General features: G+C 41.3%; 1 protein-coding gene across 2 annotated transcripts in view; it reads left to right on the plus strand.

The window, feature by feature from the left end:
- The window catches only part of rapgef4a (Rap guanine nucleotide exchange factor 4a), a 420421-nt gene that overhangs the window by 49483 nt on the left and 347345 nt on the right, over positions 1-23593 (plus strand). For both annotated transcript variants that reach the window (XM_068035423.1, XM_068035424.1), the window contains exons 2-3: positions 8656-8798; positions 17896-17984. In XM_068035423.1, the coding sequence (XP_067891524.1) occupies positions 8656-8798; positions 17896-17984 (232 nt within the window). The remainder of the gene's footprint in view (positions 1-8655; positions 8799-17895; positions 17985-23593) is intronic.

Consider the following 23593-nt stretch of genomic DNA (forward strand, 5'->3'; position numbering starts at 1 on the left):
AGCTGTGAAAGTGACTACTGCACTCAATTTGTACACCACAAGCTAAGAAGAAGGGTCACTGACCCGAAACGTTAACTCTGCTTCTCTTTCCACAGATGCTGCCAGACCTGCTGAGTGATTCCAGCATTTCTTGTTTTTGTTCAAGGAACTAAGTCTGAGTAATATCACCCAGGCTGCAGCCTGAGCAGATGATTGAAGCTTAACCTGAAAAACCAAATGTTGACTGCTCAATGTGTTAAATGCTAATACAGTTCACTTTATAATATACAGATTTTCTGGTCTGTAGTTGAATAATTATATGAGTACCAGCCTTGAAAACAACTGTAGTTCACATCAATATTTTGTCATTTGAATAATTCTGCTGCAAGCAAAATAACAGCTTTGATGGAGATAATGGTATATGCTCTGCAAACCAAAATATACTTTAATCTGCTGAATTATTTAATGTTTGAATTGCATTTTACCCTTAGGCTTACCATTTTCTGTACTAATTCATATCTACTTTTAATACTATTTTAATGGTGTTCAGCTCAACGTTGATAGGGGCTTTTGAGCTTTTAGCTTTTACTGATGAGTTGCACCTTCAGATTTTTATGTCCATTTACATTGGTCAATTGTGCCGGCAGCATTAACGCTCTTTGTAAGTGGAAAGAAGGAGTTATTAGATTTGGTATTTTGCAGTCTTCTATTGTCTGGTTCTGCTTCATCTATATTTATTAGCTGGAAAGCAGGTTGTTTTGCAAGTAGTAGTACAGTAATCTTGGACAGGTGGAGCTAGAGGTCTGCAGTGAGCTTTAAGTAACTTTACAATGTATTTTTCCTGCAATTATACTTATTTCAACAGTTACCAAGGTACATTAGATAATACTTACTTGTGATAAGCTATTTTTTATTCATAAAGTTAACCACAACTGTTTAATTAGTGAAAGCCTCACAATAAATTCCAATCCATATGTTTTTACTAATAAATAAAAAAAATGCCTTTTTTACTCAGGGAATGCAAATACTCTATCTGCATGTTCGTATTTTGTAACTCGCTACTTTGCAATACCTTTATAACTTTATGGTTAGATTAGTTGTTCATATTAAGTATCAATAATGTTTATTTTTGAATTTGAGGTTTCCTTTTTTCTAAGGAATTGTTTAATGTCATCTTTGCTGGGATCTTCCTATACCACATGTCATCCCTGGTCAAGAGGATGAGTTGATGTCTAATTCTCAGGACTCTACTATTGTCACTGAAACTAGCTACTAGGAAGCTACAGGACTCCTCCATGGTTACTCTCCTTCCAGTTTTCCCATCCTTCCTGTTGTGGGGTTCTTTCTCTGAATTTGACGCCTTTTCACAGCATTATAGCTGAGATCAAGAATTTAGTGCATGTGAGATTATGGGCTGTAACCTGCACCCTGGCACTTCATAGTATGGTGCATTTGGGCTGCAACATGCTGAACAACCTTACCATTCCTCAAATTTACAGGTTCAATCTTCCAGAGAAGTGCAGCAACAGTTTAATATCACACTACCCCAGTTCTGTAAATGTTTTGAATTTCCTTCTCTTCTCTGAACAGATATCAATCAATGACTCGGCCACTATCCTGAGTCTGTACTTTTCTCATTTATAGAATCTGTATTTTAAGGTGGAGGTAGATAGATTCTTGTTAGGCAAGGGAATCCAGGGTTATCTGGGGTAGATGGGAATGTGGAATTCGAGACACAAACAGATCAGCCATGATCTTGTTGAATGGCAGAGCAGGCTCAAGGGGTCGAGTGACCTACTTCTGTTCCTAATTCATATTTGTAATAAAATGAGTGAAGTTCGCAAAATGGCTAATTTTATGGAGGACTTGAGATTTCATGGAGGACGTGAGTTTTCACAGTCTGTGGCGCATTTTTCATGGCTGTGAATTTGTTAGGACCTAGTTATTAATAAGATTAGAGTGGAATTTAAGATTGGGAGTCAGGCTTGTGCGGCTTTTAAATGTATTGGTTTAGATATTAAGCAGTGTAGGTCTGGATAACTTTAAATCATCAATCCTATTTAGAGAGTGTTACTCCCATCTGTTTAATTGAGCTAAGTGATCACAGAAAGATATTGATATATCTAAAGGGGAGACAGATCAATTGCGAAGCTTGATTGGTCAATAAACTATTGGTGTACTCAAACTAGACCTGATGCTAGTTTTGATGTGTTGGTGTTAAGTACGACGATGAAACACCCAAAAGTTGAGAATGTTTTAAGGGCAAATAAAACATTAAAAAAATTAAATCTAGAGAAATGTGTACTGAAGTTCCCATCCCTTAGGTGACTCAAAGAATATGAAACTCTTCATTTTTAGTAATGCTTCACATGCTAATCTTGCTGATGGGTATTGGAGTGCTGCTGGTTTCATAATATTTTTGATGGGTGAAAATGGGAAATGTTGGCCTTTAGCTTGAGAAGCTAAGAAACAAAAGGTTTGTTAAAAGTACTTTAGCTGCGGGAACATTGGCTCTTGTGGAGGTAGTGGATATGGAGTTCTATTTTCAGATATTTTAACAGAGGTTCTGCACGAGGGGCACACTGAAGATAAGATACCCATTGAATGTCACGTAGATGATCGTTCCTTGTGGGATAATGTAGACTCTACAAAAGTGTGAGCGATAAAAGGTTACGGATTGACCTTGTTGGATTGAAACAAATGCTGGAGAGAAAGGAAATCTCCAAAATTAAATGGGTACATGCAAGTCATCAACTATCTGATTGTTTTACAAAAAGTAATGCTGTACAAATAAATTGTTAGGGGTCCTAGAGGAGGGGCATCTTGCAACATAATGCTTTGTACAGAATATGGAATTTATTTTGATTTGTTTTGAAATGTTTGTGCATGTCAAACTCTCATTTTATTTAAAGAAAAAGAAAGGAATCTGTTAATTGTGTTTAATCATATGCAGGTGGAGGGTGGTAATTAGGGTCTTACTTGAGTATATATAAGGAGACAATTACTGAAACTGGGTGAAGGTTTGAGTGAGGAGCTGCATGTTTTGTAATCTTTTTACTTTGTAAAATAAATGCAAGACTGAGTAAAGATTGGCTCCAGCATAATCCTTCAATAACAAGCTTTCTAGATGAGAATAGCAAACTGTTGTTGAAATATGAGTTGCTGCATAATAGTGGTCTTTTTGAAGGTACTTTACATAGTTACTTCACTGGGGCAATCCAGAACACTGAATGACAAAGTAGTGACCAGAATTAGCATTAAGAAAATAGATAAATATGCCCATGTTAGCCTATTTGTATAAATGTGGCATCACACATGGATTTACGTGCTATTCGCTTTATGTAATATATTATTCATTTGAGATATTAATTTTTTTCTGCTTCTGTGAGGCACCCACTTTGTTCCCCGATCACAATAACAACTTGCATTTATATAGCATCTTTTACATATTTAAACATCCAAGGCACTTCACAGAAGCATCATCAAACAAAATTTAGAAGTCAAACATATACTGGTACCTGGATTGTACTTAAGCATCAGTGGCCGTTGAATAAAAGAAGTGAAAAGCAGGGCAGGATAACAACCACCCAACAATCTGCATCTTGGGGAAAAAATTAAATCAAAAAGAGGTAAGAAACAGAAAGGGGGAATATATGAAGTAAAATTTAAAAATGGACAGGAAATTTCAGAGTGGTGAACTCAGAAGTGAAGAAGCAATCTTGGAGATAGAAAGAGTGCATGGTTATGGTGTTTACTTTCTGGATCATGTTTAGTATTATACTGCCCCAGAGACCACAGACATTATTAAAATTAATTCTTATTCATCACTAATGCACTTTATGCAGAAGTTCAGATGTTCTATTTAAGTAAACATTTTCTATGGAAGACAAAAGCATTGGTTTATCTTATGAATTTAAAAGAATAGATTAATTAATTAAAAGTGAGAAAGATGTGTGTATAGGAGACCAACAAAGACAAGAGGATTTCTGATATTATTGCATGTCATTCAACATTATTCTATCAATAGGCTAACAATGAAACTCAGTCCTATATTATCCTGACTTGAAACAACTCATTAAACAACCTACACAGATTTCAATAATTCAGATAATCCTCTGGGTCTTTCCTTAATTCCAATCCTATTTTTACACTATCTGTCTTCCAACTCATTGGCACTTCTGGCCTGTCTCATATCTATTTTTGGAGAATACCCTGCAGTAATTTACTCTAAATTGTAAGGCAGCCAACTGAGATGTTTTCCACAAATTGTTTGCTGCCTTTCCAACTGCTGTTGTTATTTCTCTGACCCTTTAAGTAACTGGTGCTGTTCTTGCTGTAATGGAAGGTTTCGGGAGTTAAGAAAAATGACAGAAAGCAAGGTCAAAATTACAGATCTTGAGGAAGCTTTAAAAGACAAGGAGAAAACTGGTTAGGTGGAGGTGTTTAGGCAGTGAGTTCCAGAGCGTAGGCCTAAGACTGCTAAAGATTGGAGAAACAGTGGGGAGGGAAGATGATACACACAAGGTAGAGGTGGAAGACGAAAGAGCACTAAGGGAAACATAGAACTCGTGAAGGTTGCAAGGTAGACCATGTAAATGAGGATGAGAATTTTGAATTGATGTTGGAGGCCAGGGATCCAGTGAAGGTTTCTGAAGTTTTGTGGTCATGTGCAACTGGGGCTTAGTGTGGGACAGTGTGCAATTATGGAGTTTTGAATTAGTTGTACTTTATGTCACTGCAATCAGTATTTTGAGGCACGGTCCTTATACACAGGCAAAAATCAACATAAACGCCTCCTTCAAGCATGGGTTTCTATCTGTTGATGCCCCTTCACTGTGGATAGCATTTCTGATGAGACTGAGAATTCTCACCACGTGTGTGGCAGCATCAATCATCTACAGCACGGGTGATAGGAGGAAGGAGCTTTCAAGCAGAAGGAGGAAGCAGTGCTGCAGTGCAGAGAGAGAGGAGATGGGCAAGAAATGTTGATCTTTCCAGCAATATCCATATCCTGTGAATGAATAATTAATAAAAAAGCCAAGAGCAGAATTTTTGAGGAAAGAGAAGGGAGAATTTGGGAGGTTAAAGCTGCAGGTGGTGCTTCAGGGAGGAAATTACCAGCATTAACTGTGAGAGGGATAAATGTTCATGTCAGAATTAAGTGAGGGGATTGGAAAGAAATGAATGTACAGCATGAACTGAGGGGTGGGGATGGTGGGGGTGGGGGGAAGAGGTGGGAGAAGAGTGATGAATTGAGAGCAAGAAATGTGCCAGCATGAACTGGGAGGATTGGAAGAAGAGTACAGCTAATCAAGTCTTTTTTTTTTAATTTTAATTTTTTTTAAATTTAGAGATACAGCACTGAAACAGGCCCTTTGGCCCACCGAGTCTCTGCTGACCAACAACCACCCATTTATACTAATCCTACATTAATCCCATATTCCCTACCACATTCCCACCATTCTCCTACCACCTACCTACACTAGGGGCAATTTACAATGGCCAATTTACCTATCAACCTGCAAGCCTTTGGCTGTGGGAGGAAACTGGAGCACCCGGCGGAAACTCACGCGGCCACAGGGAGAACTTGCAAACTCCGCACAGGCAGGACCCAGAACTGAAACTGGGTTGCTGGAGCTGTGAGACTGTGGTGCTAACCACTGCGCCACTGTGCCGCCCCTTTTAAATAAAAATGTGCAGAAATTTTTTAAAAATGCAATGGTCATATTCATTGTAGATTCCAAAATACTGGAAATGCAATAAAGTGTCTGAAAATACATTTTCGGGTGTGGGGTGCAGGCACTGTTTTGAAAATAAATCTTTGTATCTTTGACGCTTCTCTCCCTGTTCAGGCTTTCATCTGCTTATGTTTTTCTCCTGATATAAGTGAAGGAATATTGGTCTAGAAATTCAACTGTGCAAATGACCATTTTATGTGTGCGAAACAGCCTTCAATATGGCAGGCAGGATGCATGTATACATTTCCAATCAGAGTGGGTTACTCCAAATTGGAAGAGGTGGATGTACTGGTGGCAGGAGCGCACACCAGCAACATTGACTACAGGATGATGTAAATTAGGGTCCTGTGCTTTTTGCAAAACTCATTTCCAATTTTTGACCACTGCAAAACTCCCCTTACCAGATGCTGAACTTGCACAGCACAACGTGGTGCTAACCAACACGAAGGCCCCAATACGTAGCTAAATGTTGAACCAGTTGGAGTACTCCACAATAAAAAATGCGGGCCTCTGTCAGTTGCTGCTGGCGATGCCCCTCCCCATCAATCACTGCCAATACCCAGCAGTGACCAATACCCCCCCACCTATTAATTGGTCCCCTTGAGGTCGGCGATCTCTCTCTGATGTCAGATCTTTGTCCACGGCCACCCCTTCCCTCAGCCATCATTCACCCATGGGCCTCTGCAGCACTAACAGCGGCCCAGTCTTGTTTCAGTGATTGCTGGAGGGCTTGATGTTAATGAGGTCTGAGGCCCAATATCAAGGGCTGCCCTGACCTCTCTGAAAGAGCAGTCTACCTAGTGCCACTCCCCGCCTTCTCCCCTAGCCCTGCATATTCTTCCTTTTCAGATAATAATCCAATTCCCTCTTGAATGCCTTGATTGAACCTGCGTCCACCACAATCACAGGCAGTGCATTCCAGATCCTAACCACTCGCTGCGTGAAAAAGCTTTCCTTATGTCACCAATGCGTCTTTTGCCAGTTACCACAAATCTGTGCCCTCTGGTTCTCGATCATTCCACTGATGGGAACAGTTTCTCCTTATCTACTCCGTCCAGATCCCTCATGATTTTCAATATGTCTATCAAATCTCCTTTCAACCTTCTCTTCAAGGTAAACAGTCCTAACTTCTCCAATCTATCTACGTAACTGAAGTTCTTCATCCCTGGAACCATTCTCGTGAATCTTTTATGCACGCTCTCTAACGCTTTCATATCCTTCCTAAAGTGCAGTGCCCAGAACTGGATGCAATACTGCAGTTGAGGCCGAACCAGTGTTTTATACAAGTTTAACAAAACTTCCTGTACACCTTTTTTGAACAAGGGTGTTACATTTGCATTTCTCCAGTCCTCTTGCACCAGCCTTGAGTCTAAGGAAGATTGGAAAATTATGGCCAGTGCCTCCGCAACTTTCACTCTTACTTCCCTCAGTATCTTTGGATGCATCTCATCCAGTCCTGGTGCCTTATCAACTTTAAGTACAGATGCCTATCCAATACCTCCTCCTTATCAATTTTAAATCCTTCAAGTGTCTGAACTGCCTCCTCTTTCACCATGACCTGTGCAGCATCTTCTTCCTCGGTAAAGACAGATGAAAAGTATTCATTTAAGGCATCAGTCATGTCCCCTGCCTTCATGTGTAAATCACCTTTTTGATCCCTAATTGGCCCAACTCCTCCTTTTACCACCCTTTTTCTATTTATATGCCTACAGAAGACTTTGAGATTCCATTTTATGTTAGTTGCCAGTCTCTTTTCATGTTCTCCCTTTGCTTCTCTTATTTGCTTTTTCACTCCCCCTCTGAATCTTCTATATTCATTCTGGTTCTTGGTTATATTATCCACCTGACATCTGTCATAAGCACACTTCTTCTTCTTCATCTTAATCTCTATCTTTTTTGTCATCCAGGGAGCTATGGATTTGTTTGCCCTACCTTTCCCCTGCATGGGAATATACCTTGACTGTGCCCAAACTATCTCTAAAGGCAGCCCATTGTTCAGTTACCATTTGCCTGCCAACCTTTGATTCCAATTTATCTGGGTCAGATCCGTTCTTACCCCATTGAAGTTGGCTTTCCCCCAGTTAATTATTCTTACTTTGGATTGTTCCTTGTCCTTTTCCATAGCCAACCTAAACCTTATGATACAATGATCACTGTTCCCTAAATGTTCTTCCTTCAGACACTTGATCCACTTGGCCCACTTAATTCCCAAGAATCAGCTCTAACAGTGTCTCTTTTCTTGTTGGACTGGAAACATGCTTCTGTAGAAAATTTTCCTGAACACACGCTAGGAACTCTTGCCCCTCTCTGCCCTTCACACTACTACTATCCCAGTTTATGTTGGGATAATTAAAGCCCCCCATTATAACCACTGTATATATTACTAGTTTTCATCGGGTTTATATGGTTGTTTTTAATTTGTTTATTATTTTAAGGCTGTCAGTTTTTGCTGGTTTGAAAGGTCAGGCTGTATGGAACAGAGATGGAATTAGAAGTCCTCAGAATTGTTGTGCATGAATTTTTCTGCATCTCCTGCATTGTTCTGCTAGATAACTGAAGAGGTGTGTGGAGAGACACTAATAAGAAAAATGGTACTTTTAAATATTTGTTCCTATCTTTGCCCTGAGAAAACCTGGTTTGTTAGTAAGATTCAATATGACATATATTTGAAACTAGATGGCTGATAGTAAATTTCATACTTATTAATTTTGGATTTGATATTAGTACTGTGGCCAGAGAAGAAGACAATAACAATTTTCATAATTGACACAGGTAGAAATTTGTGCTTTATGCAAATGAGTGGAGAAACATAGTCTGATTACTAATCATAATTTACTAAAATCTTAATCAGCTTTGTTGAAAAATAATTGATAGAAACTCATTTTATATTTCTATTTGATTCACTGATCAAACAGCACAAATAATTTCTTCTTCCCAGACCTGCTGAGCGTTCTACTGAAGATGTTGATATTATATTTACCCGGCTAAAAGAAGTGAAGGCATTTGAGAAATTTCATCCCAGCCTCTTGTACCAGATCTGTTTGTGTGGGTACTACGAGAATCTGGAGAAAGGTGTGACATGTAAGTGAATTCATTGATATTATTATGACTATATTTTGCTTAAAAATTGACTGAAGTTATTTTTTAAATTACCACAAATACATGTGGAGTTTATGTGAGCTCTTGTTTTTTATTTAAGATACCAGTTTCAAGGATCAACTAAATTAACGTATATTCCATCCAGTGGCAGGAGAAAGACATTAGATGCCAGTTAAAGTCCATGTGGAATTTCTTTTTATATATGATTTTGATTTTTCATTCAGAACTCAATGACATTATTTTACTTAATTTTACAGGATTTTTGCTTTATTTAATTTATAATACTTTTACATTTTATATTGCTCTCCGAGATGTTTTCATGGTAAAATTTACAATTACACATTCTTGCCAAGGACCTTCATCCACTGTAAGCACATTGTCAGAATTCATGTGTTCTCTGTATGCAATTTCCTGATATATGTCCCTGGCAGACAAAAGTCTTGAGCCAGGACTACACATTCATAAATTATATTGTTACGGTCAAGTGAGGAGTGGTTGAAGGGTTTCCCTCTTTTCCCTCTCCTTGTTAGACCAATTATTTCTTAAAGTGGATGTACTGATCAGTTCAGTAGATGTTTGATTACTTACTTGCTATGATCATAACTAGAACCAATTGGACAGGTTTTCTTGAGTTAACAAAGAAAGAGGTTAACTTTATTGTATCTAAACTGAACTAATAAAATAATAAATAACGCACCAACTTTCACTCTCACACACACCAGAGGTTTACACGCACACAAATAGGTTACAGAGTGGGGAAAGGTAGATTGGTTGAGTTAGAGTCCATACAAAGGTACACCGTCTGTGGAGTTTGGTGATTCAGCTGGCTTCTTAGTTTAGTTTAGTTTAGAGATACAGCACTGAAACAGGCCCTTCGGCCCACCAAGTCTGTGCCGACCATCAACCACCCACCCATTTACACTACACTAATTCCATATTCCTACCACATCCCCACCTGTCCCTATATTTCCCTACCACCTACCTATACTAGGGGCAATTGCTAATGGCCAATTTACCTATCAATCTGCAAGTCTTTGGCATGTGGGAGGAAACCGGAGCACCCGGAGGAAACCCACGCAGACACAGGGAGAACTTGCAAACTCCACACAGGCAGTACCCGGAATTGAACCCGGGTCACTGGAGCTGTGAGGCTGCGGTGCTAACCACTGCGCCACTGTGCTGCCCTATCCGAATTCAGTGGTCCTGAGGCTTTTAGTTTGAAGAGGTTAGATGACTGGTTCGATGAGTCCCTTGGAGATAGCGATGTGGATGATTTCCTCCAACCGGGTTTCTGATTGTAGCCGGAGTATGCAAAGGTGATCAGTCAACAGGCAGGATTTGAAAGCTGGAATGGAGAGCGAGAGAGAGAGACCTCCACTTAGGGTCTGCTCATGTCAGAGTCCAGGTGCTTCTCTGCTGCAGTGAAAACACCAGCTTAAAAACCACAGATGGGGAGGAGCTTGTCACATGACAGTCACTCAGGAATTCAAACATAGCAGTTAGCAGTATTTCTCTGCTTGCTGAAAAGAACAGATGGTTCATTTAAACTTCCTGGGTCTTGGTTCTTGCTGGGTAATTAGCAAACATTTTGTCTCCCTCCTCACAAGCATTGCAGTGTAGGATACAGTGCTGCAAATTAGGTAGCCAATTTAAGCTGCTATCAAAGTCATCTTTTTTTAAATGTCTTTTTAAAAATCTCTTTTTAAAAAAATACAAATTCAGATCTCCAGTCAGTGGATTATAGAAAATTATCATTCAACAAAACACATTGGTGTAACAGTATCCTCAATCGATTTCCATTGGAACTTAAATGCAGTTTTAACTTGGAGAAACATAAGCCAGATGAGAAAAAGCTGTTTCTGCTCTTCCTGAGTTGCCAGAGTTACAAGACATTAAGAAAATATCAGATTCAATTTCCACTGTGTCCTGAAGTTATTTGTTTTGGCCAAAATGACAAGAGAAAATTTATGGCCCAGAAATTGGTGGAAAAATAATGGGCTGAATTTTATGTGCTCGCTGCCAATTTCGGTGACAGGTGAAAAAAACGGCAGCCCGCCCATGCGGGCCGCATGTCGCGGAGCCACCATGGTACTAAGCGCGACAGCTCATTTAAATTGCTGGGTGGGCTGCACCTCCCCCCCCACCTCCCACCGCGCACCGATCACATGGAGGGGCGGGCTGTCAGTCCCCGGCAATGCGCAGCTGCCTGTGTGCAGGCACTGACACCATTTTTAAAGGGCTGTCAGCCCGACCAGGCTATTTAAATATTTAAAGGGAAATGGAATTAAAATAAATAAATACAACTGTTTTGCCCCTCTCCCACCACCACCCAATAACAATGACATTAATTATTTGCCCTCCCCCCCAAACATGTACCTTTACCATCTGACCACCCCCCCCCCAAACTGCACCAACTTTCAACCTCAACCCTTCCCACCATCCCCTACACCCATGACGCTAATTTGACCCTGTTTCCCCCACCTCTCCCGCACTGAGAAACTTACCTTCCCCCCCACCATCACTACAAGTATTGCGCCTTGTTTCCCTGGATGGGGATCTGAAGACGCGGGAGTGCTGGGCCGAAGATTGCGGCGGGACATCTGGAGGCGACATGAGAGTAATTATTTCATTTATTTTAATTTATTTAGATATTTAAGAGTCCCGTTGTCGAGCGGCGGGGCGGGGCGGGGGTGGGGGGGGGGCACGAGGCCTCGCCGCCGCCGGTAATATCAGGCTGGGCCCTGCCAGCGTCGGGGTGCGTGACGGGCCTCATCCAGGACATCTTCAGGCCTCCCCGCTCCCCGCCACGGATCCTGACGTCGAGGCCTCCTTAAAATCCAGCCCAATGCTGTTTTCACAGTGCTTGCTATTAATAGTTTGTATAAAATATAGCAATGTGTGGCAAAGAAGAGTTTCGTTTCTCCATAAATTTCTGGATGATGTGCACCGCTCCGCCATTAACCTCACCAAAACCAAACACATTGCACCCTTGATGTAAGCCTCTCCATTGAAGTAAATTACATGTCATAAAATTGCTGGATTTGCACCGTAAATGTGAATTAATTACACAGTTACAATTTAGGACTGATAAATCATGTCATAATATCTGTTGATGATGTGTTTTATGGTCCTGACGTGAAACACAACCTCGAGGCCTGGAAGGTGAACAAATGAAGCTGTGGAATCTCACTGCACCAGCTAATGAACTGTTCCTAGAGGTATTTTAATCTATCTTGGCAGTATTTTTGTTCCAATGTTGCCATCCATACTCCTGTTAGTATTGGAAAGGCAGTAATTTTCAGGATGCAAAGCTGTTTTGACACTATGAAATACAAATTAGATTTATTCCAGAAAATAATTTGGGGATACAGCCTTTGAGTAAGAATGTTTGTACATTTCACAGACCTACCATTCTATTCACTCATTAATAACTACTCAAGGGCCAATACAACAATTCACAAACAATAAAAAGTGTTACACAGCATAACCAACTCAGAGCTTCCTTTCTCCTACACACAGTAGTCCGAGAGCACAAGAAATAGGAGCAGGAGTAAACCATTTGTCCCATCGAGCCTGCTCCGCCATTCAGTACGATCATGGCTGATCCTAGGATTCAACACCACTTTCCTGCCCACTTGTCATATCCCTTGATTCCCAGCCTTAAATGTATTCAACGATGAAACATCCACAACTGTCTGGGGTAGAGCATTCCAAAGATTGACAATCCTTTGAGTGAAATAATTTCTCCTCATCTCAGTCCTTATCCTGAGACTGTGCTCCCCTGTTTTAGATTCCCCGATCAGCGGAAATAATCTCTGTGTCGACCCTATCCAGCCCCTTTAGAATGAGATCACCTCTCATTTTTCTAAACTCCAGAGAATATAGGCCCAATTTACTTAGTTTCTCATCACAGGACAACCCCCTCATCCCAGGGATTCAATCTAGTGAACCTTCGCTGCACTGCCTCCATTCAAGTATATCCTTTCTTATGTATGGAGACCAGAACTGCATTCAGAACTCCAGATGTGGTCTCACCAAAACCCTGTACAAGTGTAGCAATACTTCCTTATTCCTGTACTCCAATCCCCTTGCAATAAAAGCCAACGTGCCATTTGCCTTCCTAATTGCTTGTTGTACCTGCATGTTAACTTTCTGTGTTCCTTGTACAAGCACACCCAAGTCTCTTTGAACATCGACACTTACATGTTTCACACCTTTTTAAAAATATTCTGCTTTTCTATTCTTACGAACAAAGTGCATAACTTCACACTTCACTATGTTATACTCCATCTGTCATCTTGTTGCCCACTCACTTAACCTGTCTATATCTCTTTGCAGCCTCTCTGTGTCCTCCCCATAGCTTATCTTTCTCCTCCAACTCCCTGCCTTTGTTTTACTTCTCATGAACCTCACCCTTTTCTGCTCAGCTGGCTGGGCAAAGTCCCCCCTCCGGTTGCAATTAGCCTTTAAAGTTAAGATTTTTGAAGGGGCCATATCCTTCCTTTTAGGGATGAAGTTTCTTAAAGGGCCATACCTTCATTCAGGGAACAAGTCCTTCTGCATGCTATGGCTGGCACACCGACCCTCAATCACCCTGCTACAATGGTGACAATGTCTTCTTTTGCTTATTCTTTTTAATTGCTGAATGTTTTACACACTATTAACAGCATGCACATTAAACTTACCATTATTTTGCCAGCAAAATCTACCCCAATATTTCCTGGAATATCTGTGCTAGAATAATAGTGTCTGCCATAGATGCACAAATTGTCTGGAAAATCCAGGTTAGTGTCTGGATTGGCGCTTGACGTGTATATTGCTTTAAAATTATTGCACAAATTTTTAATATGCTTGCTCGTTGGCTCTTGTGCTACAAACGGAATTCAGTCCATGGGTTCAGTTTCTGATTTTTTCTCCCTGTGTCATCAAATGTTGCCATATGTTGTAATAATTAACTCGGACCACTTGTTCCTCTAGATACATCTGTATTGATTGCAGATCATTTTGAGGGGCTCTATTGTTACACAAATTAATCATTTAAAAAAAACTGACAGCCAGAAACAAGGGCTGACCTGTGGTCAATAAACAATGCAACAGGTATGCAATCTACAATCATTTTCATAATTATTATATTTTTGAGTAGTTTCAAACATCTGACGTGGCTTGCATTTTAAAATGGTTCAAAATGTAATTACTGAGAAAATTACATATTGGATATCAATGAATCAGTGCTAATTGGTTTTGAGATTTTTTTTTGAAAATACCAGTAGTAATGATTTCGTACCTTTAGGCAGATTCAGAATGCTAAAAAGTCACTGTAGTCATAATGTCATGCCCCAATATGTTTATCTGTCATGGCACCTCTGAATAGAATACATGGATTCTATATTTTTCCTGATGTTTATATTAAGTTGACCTCTAATACATTGACTAAAAATAAGCAAGAGTCTTGTGAGAACTATTATGTTCCCAGCAGTATCACAGCTTGAAGCTCATTCAAAGCAAAAAGCTTGTATCAGACAGATGAATTTGAATGGGGTTGAATGGCACAAGGATTTAGTCCAGCTCTCAGTACATGATTCAGTTAGTACATTTTAATGTTACTTTCGAAAAGCAAACAAATTTGGGCTTATAAGTTCATTCACACCCAAAAACAGGAGTGCAGGCAGCAGACTGAATGGTCCCTGCATCTGAATGAATAGACTTAAGGCATAACTAATATTGGGCGTGGAGCCTCCTTGTCATCAAGCAGGCAAACTCTGGACACAATGGCCATCCGCGTAAGATAAAATCCAGCCCAATGTGTATCTCCAGGCAACTTGTCAGAGAGAAGGCCTTGAAGATAGTGCTGCTGTGTCACCTGCATGGTCCTTGGGGAAGTCCTTAAAGGGGTGGGGGTTGAGGGGTTAATCAAGTGTAAGGGCAGCAGTGGCTGGGATTTGGGGAGGTGATTGTGGCTATGATCGGGGGGGGTGGGGGGGGGTGACGGCTGGAGTCTGTGTGGTCAAGGTCACAATTCGGTGCACTGAGGTTGTGGAGTGAAGGGAGAAGGAGCGGTGGCTAGTAGCGGCCTGTGATTTTAAGGGGAACACTCCTGATCCTCCCAACTCCATGTTCAGCTAAGTACTTTTAATATATAGTCATTTGGTAGTACAGAACTTGAGTCATTGCTGAAAACAGAGACCTTTTGTCAAAACTTTTCATCTTGCACTCATCAGGCCAATACACAAGAATACACAAGTAAGGGAAAGCAACAAATGTATACTGTATGAGAAGAGAGTGCTGATTGGTTGGCAAGTGGACTCTGATTGGTAGAAGCTTTGCCATGGAGAATGCACCAGTTTCTGGTGACTGACAGTTAATTGCCAGCTTTGTTTGAAATTTAAACCAGGCAGCTTGACTCTGATTGGTCAAGGCATTGCCCTGAGGAATGAACCAGCGAATGGCTGTCATTTATTTTGTTTGGCCGAAACAGATGCAATGTGTGTACATGTTCTTTCTGTCTGCAAAGAACAGGGCCCTGTGTCTTAATATATGTAGCTTCCGGTACCCGCAAATGCGCAACATTGCAAGCCCGACTAACAATTTTAAATAGGTTGTCAGTTTAATTCGTAGCACAGTGTGGATTATTTAGCAAATGTTGTCCAAACGCTGAATCACATCTAATGTTGGACACTGTGTTTTGAGTTTTGCAAGCATGGGCTGGTTGGGTACGGCCTCTACCTTGCTTGTTGCGAACAGCGGAAGGGACATGCTGTTTGATATGATCTGCCAGTCTTTGGGATGTACGGCCTATATACCTAGTATCACACTGGCATTGAAATTCATATATCACATTACTCATTTGTATGATAGGCAGAACATCTTTTTGGCTTGACGGCAGCATCCTGTTATGTGGCGAATGCCGCACGTGTTGCTACTGCCTAGTAGCAGCGTGAAACAGCTAGCTTCACCTGTTGCTCAACGTTTTGGGATACATTACCCTTCCAGGGTAATCTGAGGTAGACTGGGCACTTTCCAGCTGTTTCACCAAGGTTCAGGGACAGAGCGGCCTGGGGGTTCATATGCATAGATCTTTGAAGGTGGCAGGACATATTAAGAGTAGTTAGCAGAGCATATGGGATCTTGGGCTTTATGAATAGAGGCATTGAGTACAAAAGCAGGAATGTTACACTGAACCTTTACAAAGCTCTGTTAGGCCACAAGTGGAGTATTGTGTCCAGTTCTGGTCACCACATTTTGGTAAGGATGTGTGGGTCCATGAGAGGGTGCAGAAAAGATTTACCAGAATGGTTCCAGGGATGAGAGATTTTAGCTACAAGGTTAGGTTGGAGAAGCTGGGGTTGTTCTCCTTGGAGCAAAGGAGGTTGAGCGGGAATTTAAAAGAGGTGGACAAGATTATGACAGGTTTAGATAAGTAGACAAAAGCTGTTCCCATTAGCTGATGGTACAAGGACCAGGGGACACAGATAGAAGGTATTGGGCAAGAGATATAGGGGGGATGTGACAAATAATTTTTTTATGCAGTGATTGGTAATGACCTGAAACTCGTTGCCTATGAGTATGGTGGAAGCGGAGATGATGAATGATTTCAAAAGGCAATTGGATGTGCATTTGAGGGAAATAAATTTGCAGGGCTACAGGGATAGAGCGGGGCAATGGGAGTGACTGGATTGCTGTACAGAGCTTGTTGGACCAAATGGCCTCCTTCTGTGCCATTATGACTCTATGCCTCTATTTACGAATACCCCTCTGAAATTAACGCCCCATCAATTACAATCTGTCAGCTACTTAGACAATGCTCAACATCACAGCTGATTATCCGTTTCAAGAGAAGAAATCATATCATCCATGTCAGCCTGTTTAAAAAATACTTCCCTCCATTCAGCTTCAGAATGACATTGATTGTAATTGCATAAATCTTGTCCCATATTCCATCCTGCTCTCCATCCTGAAGAATGGTGCATGATGGTGAATCGTCTACAAATGGTGAAAAAAATGTAAATAAAAATATATTTTTTAAGTATATTATATATGCTTTGTATAAATATTGTCCGTGTTCTTCTTTACTTGATAAGTTCACCAACATTTTCTTGATCTTTGACAGAAAAGGCACACTCATTGAATACTGCAAACTAAAATATTTCACTTCAGCTATGTAATTTAAAAAAACATTATATATGCTTATTTTGAAGATGTTTAGGATGATTTTAAATGCACAATTCTTAAAGTATTTTCTCTACTCAAAATCTTTTTAAGGTTAAAAGAGTACCAATTATGAACTAAGAAAGTCCTTAAAATTATCTGTATTGTCACTTTTAGACTACAAATTCTAAATGCTCTGAAGAACATTGCCCTCCAAATCTCTCTTGAAATGTAGCCTCAATTTTGTACCATCAACAGTTGAATTTTCTCCTTTATGCTTCCATGTAGTTTTTTTCCCTTGAATGTTATCAATACCGACAGTCTAAGTTAGAAAGTATGTGTATCCACTTTTATTACACATGTTATATGGTTATAGTCAAGCTTGTTCTTGAAGTTTTCACTTTTTAGGCAGTGCCAGCTATTTTGAAACCATTGGACAGCTTTTCCTAGTTTTCTAGTGTGGCATGTATGCTTCTAGTTTTGTTTATATGTAAAGTACCTCCTGGGGTTAGGATGTATAAAGTTTTACCTTTTTAATGTTTTTGAACATTCTGCAGCAATTCATACAAATTAAGAATTGTTTCTGATTTTCAACTTTTAAGGGAAAGGGGAGAGTCAATAAATATTTCAAGCAAAGGAATATATACAGGGTTATGGGTGAGTGCAGAGCAGTTAGATTATTTTTGGACTGTGCTAGCAAAGAGCAGCAGAGCATGCTGGGCAGAGGAGCCTCCTCCTGTACTGTAAGCCTCTTTGGTTCTATGAATTAGCCATTCGGTGATTAGCAAAAGGACTGACCAGAACCATGGAGTAAAATATTGGTGCATGAAATGTCTTCTAAGTGTTTCTGTGCAGGCCTATTGGTTAGTAAAGTGGTAGTGAGAACAATTCCATACCATGTTTTACAGTGTGTTTTTCTATGTTTGCTTCATAGTGTTTCGACAAGGAGACATTGGGACAAGTTGGTATGCTGTACTTGCTGGATCTTTGGATGTTAAAGTGTCAGAAACAGCCAACCAACAGGTAAAGGGAGTGTTTTCTTCAAATAGACTGGCCACAAAATTCAGCTCCTTAACACCCAGCTTTCCGGCACTATGAGTGTCATTTTGGCTCCAAAATGGCATCCGCAACATGCTGTTTACTTCTCATGCGAGATACGGCAGATGCCATTTTGGCGAAGGTGTCGGGAAGCGTTCACTGGAAGTATTTAGAGAAGGCAGGTTGTGACACCAATCAGCATGCTGATTTGACACCAGCTCTGCCATTTTGGAGCTCAACGCTCCAGCTAATGCCATCTCCAAACACACATCTCTAAACACACACAGCTGAACACATGTTCTGCAGCAGCAATGAGCCCTCACAGTGCTATTTAAAGGGATCATCAAATAATTATAGTTCAGTTGCTGATTGATTCTACTGACTGTTGTTGCGATTGTAGAAGTGTTTGGTGGTTTCTACAGTTCTGTAAAGTTGCTAAAGTATACAGGGAGTGGTGGGACACATGTTGAAGGACTTTGTCCTGACTTCAAGGATTCTGCACATGGGTGCAGTGACATGCATTCTTCTTGGACTACAGCATGGCAGGGAAAATGAACAGAGGGTGCACAGAGCAGTACAAACTATTGGAAGAGGGAGGAGGAGATGCAGGGGTAAGAATCTCAGCAGGAGATCATATCTGCCCAGGATGTTCAGGGAGCAATTTACCCAAGCTAAACATCAGCAAAAATAAGTGTGGCAGATGTCTGCACTTCAGTAAGGATGTCCTCGTTGAAATCTGCCACCTGCTATTGCCACAATTGCAACCTCAGAGCAGGGTGAGAACAGCATTGCCAGTGGATGTGAAGGTGATTACAGCCATGAAATCTTATGTGTCAGGCACTTTCCATGCTGGAGCAGGCGATATTTGCAACATCTTCAGTTTGCTGTCCACTGTTGCATAAGGGAGGTATTCCAAAAGAGCTGAATACATTTCCAGAGAGAAGCAGGCGGAGCAAGCACAGAACTTTGCTAGGATTGCAGGCTTCCCCATGGTGCAAGATACCATTGACTGCAGGCACGCCACTTTACAGGTGACGCATGTCAACTCTGAGATGTACTGCAATTGAAAGGGATTCCATTCCCTCAATGTGCAGCTGGTGTATGACCATACGCAGCATATCATGCAGGTCACTGCCCGATCTCCTGGCAACAGTCATGACGCCTTCGTTCTGCGGCAGTCCGCTGTGCCATCTGCATTTGAGCCACCACAACAAACCAAAGGGTGGTTTCTAAATGTCAAGAGCCATCTGCTGACCACATGGCTCATGACTCCATTGCACAACATACGTACACATGTGCAGTTTGCATACAGTGGAAGCCAGACTGCCACACGAAATGTGATACCGCAGACCATTGGCACGCTGAAACAATGCTTCTGCTGCCTAGACTGCTCTGGGGGAGCCTTGCAGTACTCGGCAGAGCATGTGCCAAGATTTGTGGTGGTCTGCTACATGCAGCACAACTTCGCCATAATGAAGTCCCAGCCCTTGCCCACTAGCTATACGGCGAGAAGCTAAAGAGCAGTGGGAGGAGGAAGGCAAAGGGAGGAGGCAACCAACACAGCCCGTTTCTGCCCAGGCCATCCTTGAACGACTCATCTGACTGCAATTCCAGTAAATGCAACTCCAATTCCAATTCCCCAACTGTCCCACACCTTAACTTCCCTCTGCTACTCACCATCACGATGTCCACATGGCCACAATGCAAAAATAAAAGCTAGAACAAAATAAACGTTCCAAACCCAAGTTATAAATCAAACCATGCCATATTATTTACAAACATCAACTAATCACCCTTGTGACTTCCCTCCGTGTCTGTCTTCCATATGTCTTTGCCTATTTGAGTGCTCCTACCCAGTGGCTGCAGGATGCTGACTTTCAGCAGGGGAGGCTGCAGATGGATTTGGAGGATGACTTCGAGCAGCTCTGGGCCTGGCTTTGGACTGTACCATCTTGGTGGTCGCAGTCTGGGCTGGGCTGGCTGACAGGCAACAGCAAGGGCACTGGTGGGAGAATGAATGCTGCTATTCTGAGAGAGGACAGCAGGTTCATGCTCCGTGGAGCCACTGCCACTCCCCTGGAGTGACACCTCAGCAATCCTGGTGATTGGTTGGTGGATAGATTGCTGGACTGTTGTGACACCCTGCAAGCCACTTTGAACACTGGCATCCGCATCCATGATGGTAGCAGTCTTAGCATGTGTGGCAGCAAGCTGAGCTTGCATTACAGAAGTTTGAGCTTCCATTGTAGCACCCAGACGTTGGGTAGCTCCTGCTTGTGCTGCAATGCAAGCTGAGACATCAACCATCAGATGCTGTATCTTAGTTGGATCCGCAAGTTTACTAATGGAGTTGGCCCTGCCCTCAAAGCAAAAAAAAGGAAAACTCAAGCAGTTATGACCGTACTACTTCTTTTCAAATTTTTTGACCCACTGCCAGATTAGTTGAAAGCTCTGATCTCTTGGCAAATTGCCTACTGTACTCAGAGTTTCAACATCTTGCCATACAACCATGAAAATTACAGAAGTACAGTTAGCAAATAAGACAAAAAATAACTTGGTTGGGTTCACAACATAGCCTGCTATAATAGTACACTGGAATGTTTTTATTTTATTTGGATGTCAGAACAGATGTTAAATATCAACTCAAAAAGATCACTACATTTTGATTTAGTGTTCTGAAAGAAATGTCAAATTTATTGCTTTGCGAACAAAATTGACATATTCCAAAAACAGGAAGAGCAGTGGCGGCAAAATTCAAAAGCCCCCAAAAATGGGCAGAGGGATCATAATGTGCAATTAACATCTGGCCATTGCTTCTGAAGTGGGCAGCACAGCAACCTCCTGCTGCCAACTAATTTGCATGATTACTGCATGTCATCAGTGCTAAACAATGTTGAGTGGCTGTCTGCAGTCTCGCTCGCTGCACTGTTGTGGGGCCTCCTGCCAACTGCTCTCTGCCTGAATCTTTAGCCACTCCAGGTAGGCAATTAGCTGTTCTTTGTTCTTACTTGGGGTGTTATTCAGAAAAAATCAAACGCTGCCACCATATAATATTTGGAGGTCTTCAGAACAAATATATCCCAAATGTTGCCACCATGTAACATTACTTGTTCCTTTGGTATGTGAACTATTGTAAGACTCACAGGACTAAAAGTAATATCGAAAGAAAACATGGGTTTTTATTATAATAACTGGAACATATATATAGATTACTACTGGAGCCACACCAACACAGGTCTCACTCTGTCAGGTATTGTGTGACACGACATCACATCCTCCGGTGACGTTCACTTACAGCTTCTTAAGGCCGTCCACTTAAAGTCGTCCCACATCAAAGGCTAGCACTGGTCTCACACATACGTAGGCCCACTGCTGAGGCATGCAGCCACTGGACATGTGACTCCAGCATCAGAGAGCAATACTTCTGTTGAATTCCTAGAGCCAGATTATCCTCCTTGATGCAATGGTGCTGGATCCTTAGTGAGCAACAACAGACATCTGTCCCATCCCTGTGCTCTTGACCCCAGCTGACTTCCTGGGATCAAGGCAATTTGAGTAATTTGGGTGGGCCACTGTTTGGTCAGCCACCTCAGCTGAAAGGCAGGGATTGCTATGCCTGCAGGACATATAAACTGGAGTAGACCATTCAGACCCTCGAGCCTGTTCCACCATTCAATATGCATTTTAACTGCATTTACCCACCTTAAGAACATAAGAACTAGGAGCAGGAGTAGTCAATTCAGCCCCTCGAGCCTGCTCCGCCATTCAATTCTATCATGGCTAATCTCATCTTGGCCTCAACTCCACTTTCCTGCCCGTTCTCCATAACCCTTCAACCCATTACTAATTAAAAATCTGTCTATCTCCTCCTTAAATTTACTCAATGTCCCGGCATCCACTGCACTCTGGGGTAGTGAATTCCACAGACTCATGACCCTTTGAGAGAAGTAATTTCACCTCATCTCTGTTTTAAATCTGCTACCCCTTATCCTAAAACTATGACCTCTTGTTCTAGATTGCCCCACCAGAGGAACATCCTCTCTACGTCTACTTTGTCAATCCCCTTAATCATCTTATATACCTCAATTAGATCTCCTCTCATTCTTCTAAACTCTAGACAGTAAAGGCCTATACTGCTCAATCTCTCTTCATAAGACAAACCCCTCATTTCTGAAATCTATCTAGTGAACCTCCTCTGAACTGCCTCCAATGCAACTACATCCCTCCTCAAGTAAAGGAACCAAAACTGTACGCAATACTCCAGGTGCGGTCTCACTAATGCCTTGTACAATTGCAGCAACACTTCCCTACTTTTATACTCTATTCCTTTAGCAATAAATGCCAAAATTCCATTTGCCTTCCTTATTACCTGCTGCACCTGCATACTAGTTTTCTGCGATTCATGCATGAGGATACCCAGATCCCTCTGCACCAAAGCACTCTGAAGTTTCTCTCCATTTAGATAATAATTTGCCTTTCTATTCTTCTGACCAAAATGAATAACCTCACACTTATCCACGTTAAACTCCATCTGCCAAATTTTGGCCCATTCTCCTAACCTATCCATATCCATTTGTAAATTTCTTATTTCTTTATTTCTTTATTCTTTATCTATCCCACATATTTTAATGTCATCTACAAATTTGGCTATAGTACCTTCCATCCCTGCAGCCAAGTCATTAATATAGATTGTAAATAGTTGGGGCCCGAGGACCGACCCCTGTGGCATCCCGCTAGTTACATCTTGCCAACCAGAAAAGGACCCATTTATCCCCAACCCTCTATCCAAGCTAATAAATTGCCCCCAACCCCATGTGATCTTACCTTGTGTATTAACCTTTTGTGCGGCACCTTATCAAATGCCTTGTGGAAGTCCAAAGATACTACATCCACAGGATCCCCAACATCCACTTTACTTGTTACATCTTCGAAGAACTGTAGCAAATTAGTCAAACACGATTTACCCTTCATAAAACCATGCTGATTCTGATGGATTGTGTTTTGACTTTCTAAATGTCCTGTTATTACTTCCTTAATAATGGATTCTAACAATTTCCCAGCAACAAATGTTGAATTAACTGGTCTATAGTTTCCTACTTTCTGCCTCCCTCCCTTTTTGAATAAAGTTGGTTATTATTGGTTCCATATTCCTTAATACCGTTACCTAACAAAAATCTATCAATGTAAATTTTGACATTTTAATTGACCTAGCCATTTTATAGGGGAGAGAGTTCCATTACCTTTTGTGTGAAGTAGTGCTTCCTGCCATCACCCCTGAATTTCCTAAATGGTGTGGCCACTGGCAGTGGCTAAACATTTGCTTTAATTTTTATTTTCCCACCTTGCCTACTGAAATCAATTGCTCTGTGATTGATTGCATTAGGGGAGGTGGCTCTCAAAAGCGTAACTCCTGTCTGCTCAGATTAAACCTGTTTAGCGGGCAAATTGAAAAGATCTTTGAGGCACTAGTGTCACATGCTCATTGTTTTTCAGTACAAACCAACTGCACAGCTGTGAAATCATAGAATCATAGAATGATACAGCACAGAAGGAGACCATTCAACCCATCATGCCTTTGCTAGCACTTTGAAAGA

This window comes from Heterodontus francisci, chromosome 7, assembly GCF_036365525.1.
Source record: "Heterodontus francisci isolate sHetFra1 chromosome 7, sHetFra1.hap1, whole genome shotgun sequence".
Classification (NCBI taxonomy): domain Eukaryota; kingdom Metazoa; phylum Chordata; class Chondrichthyes; order Heterodontiformes; family Heterodontidae; genus Heterodontus; species Heterodontus francisci.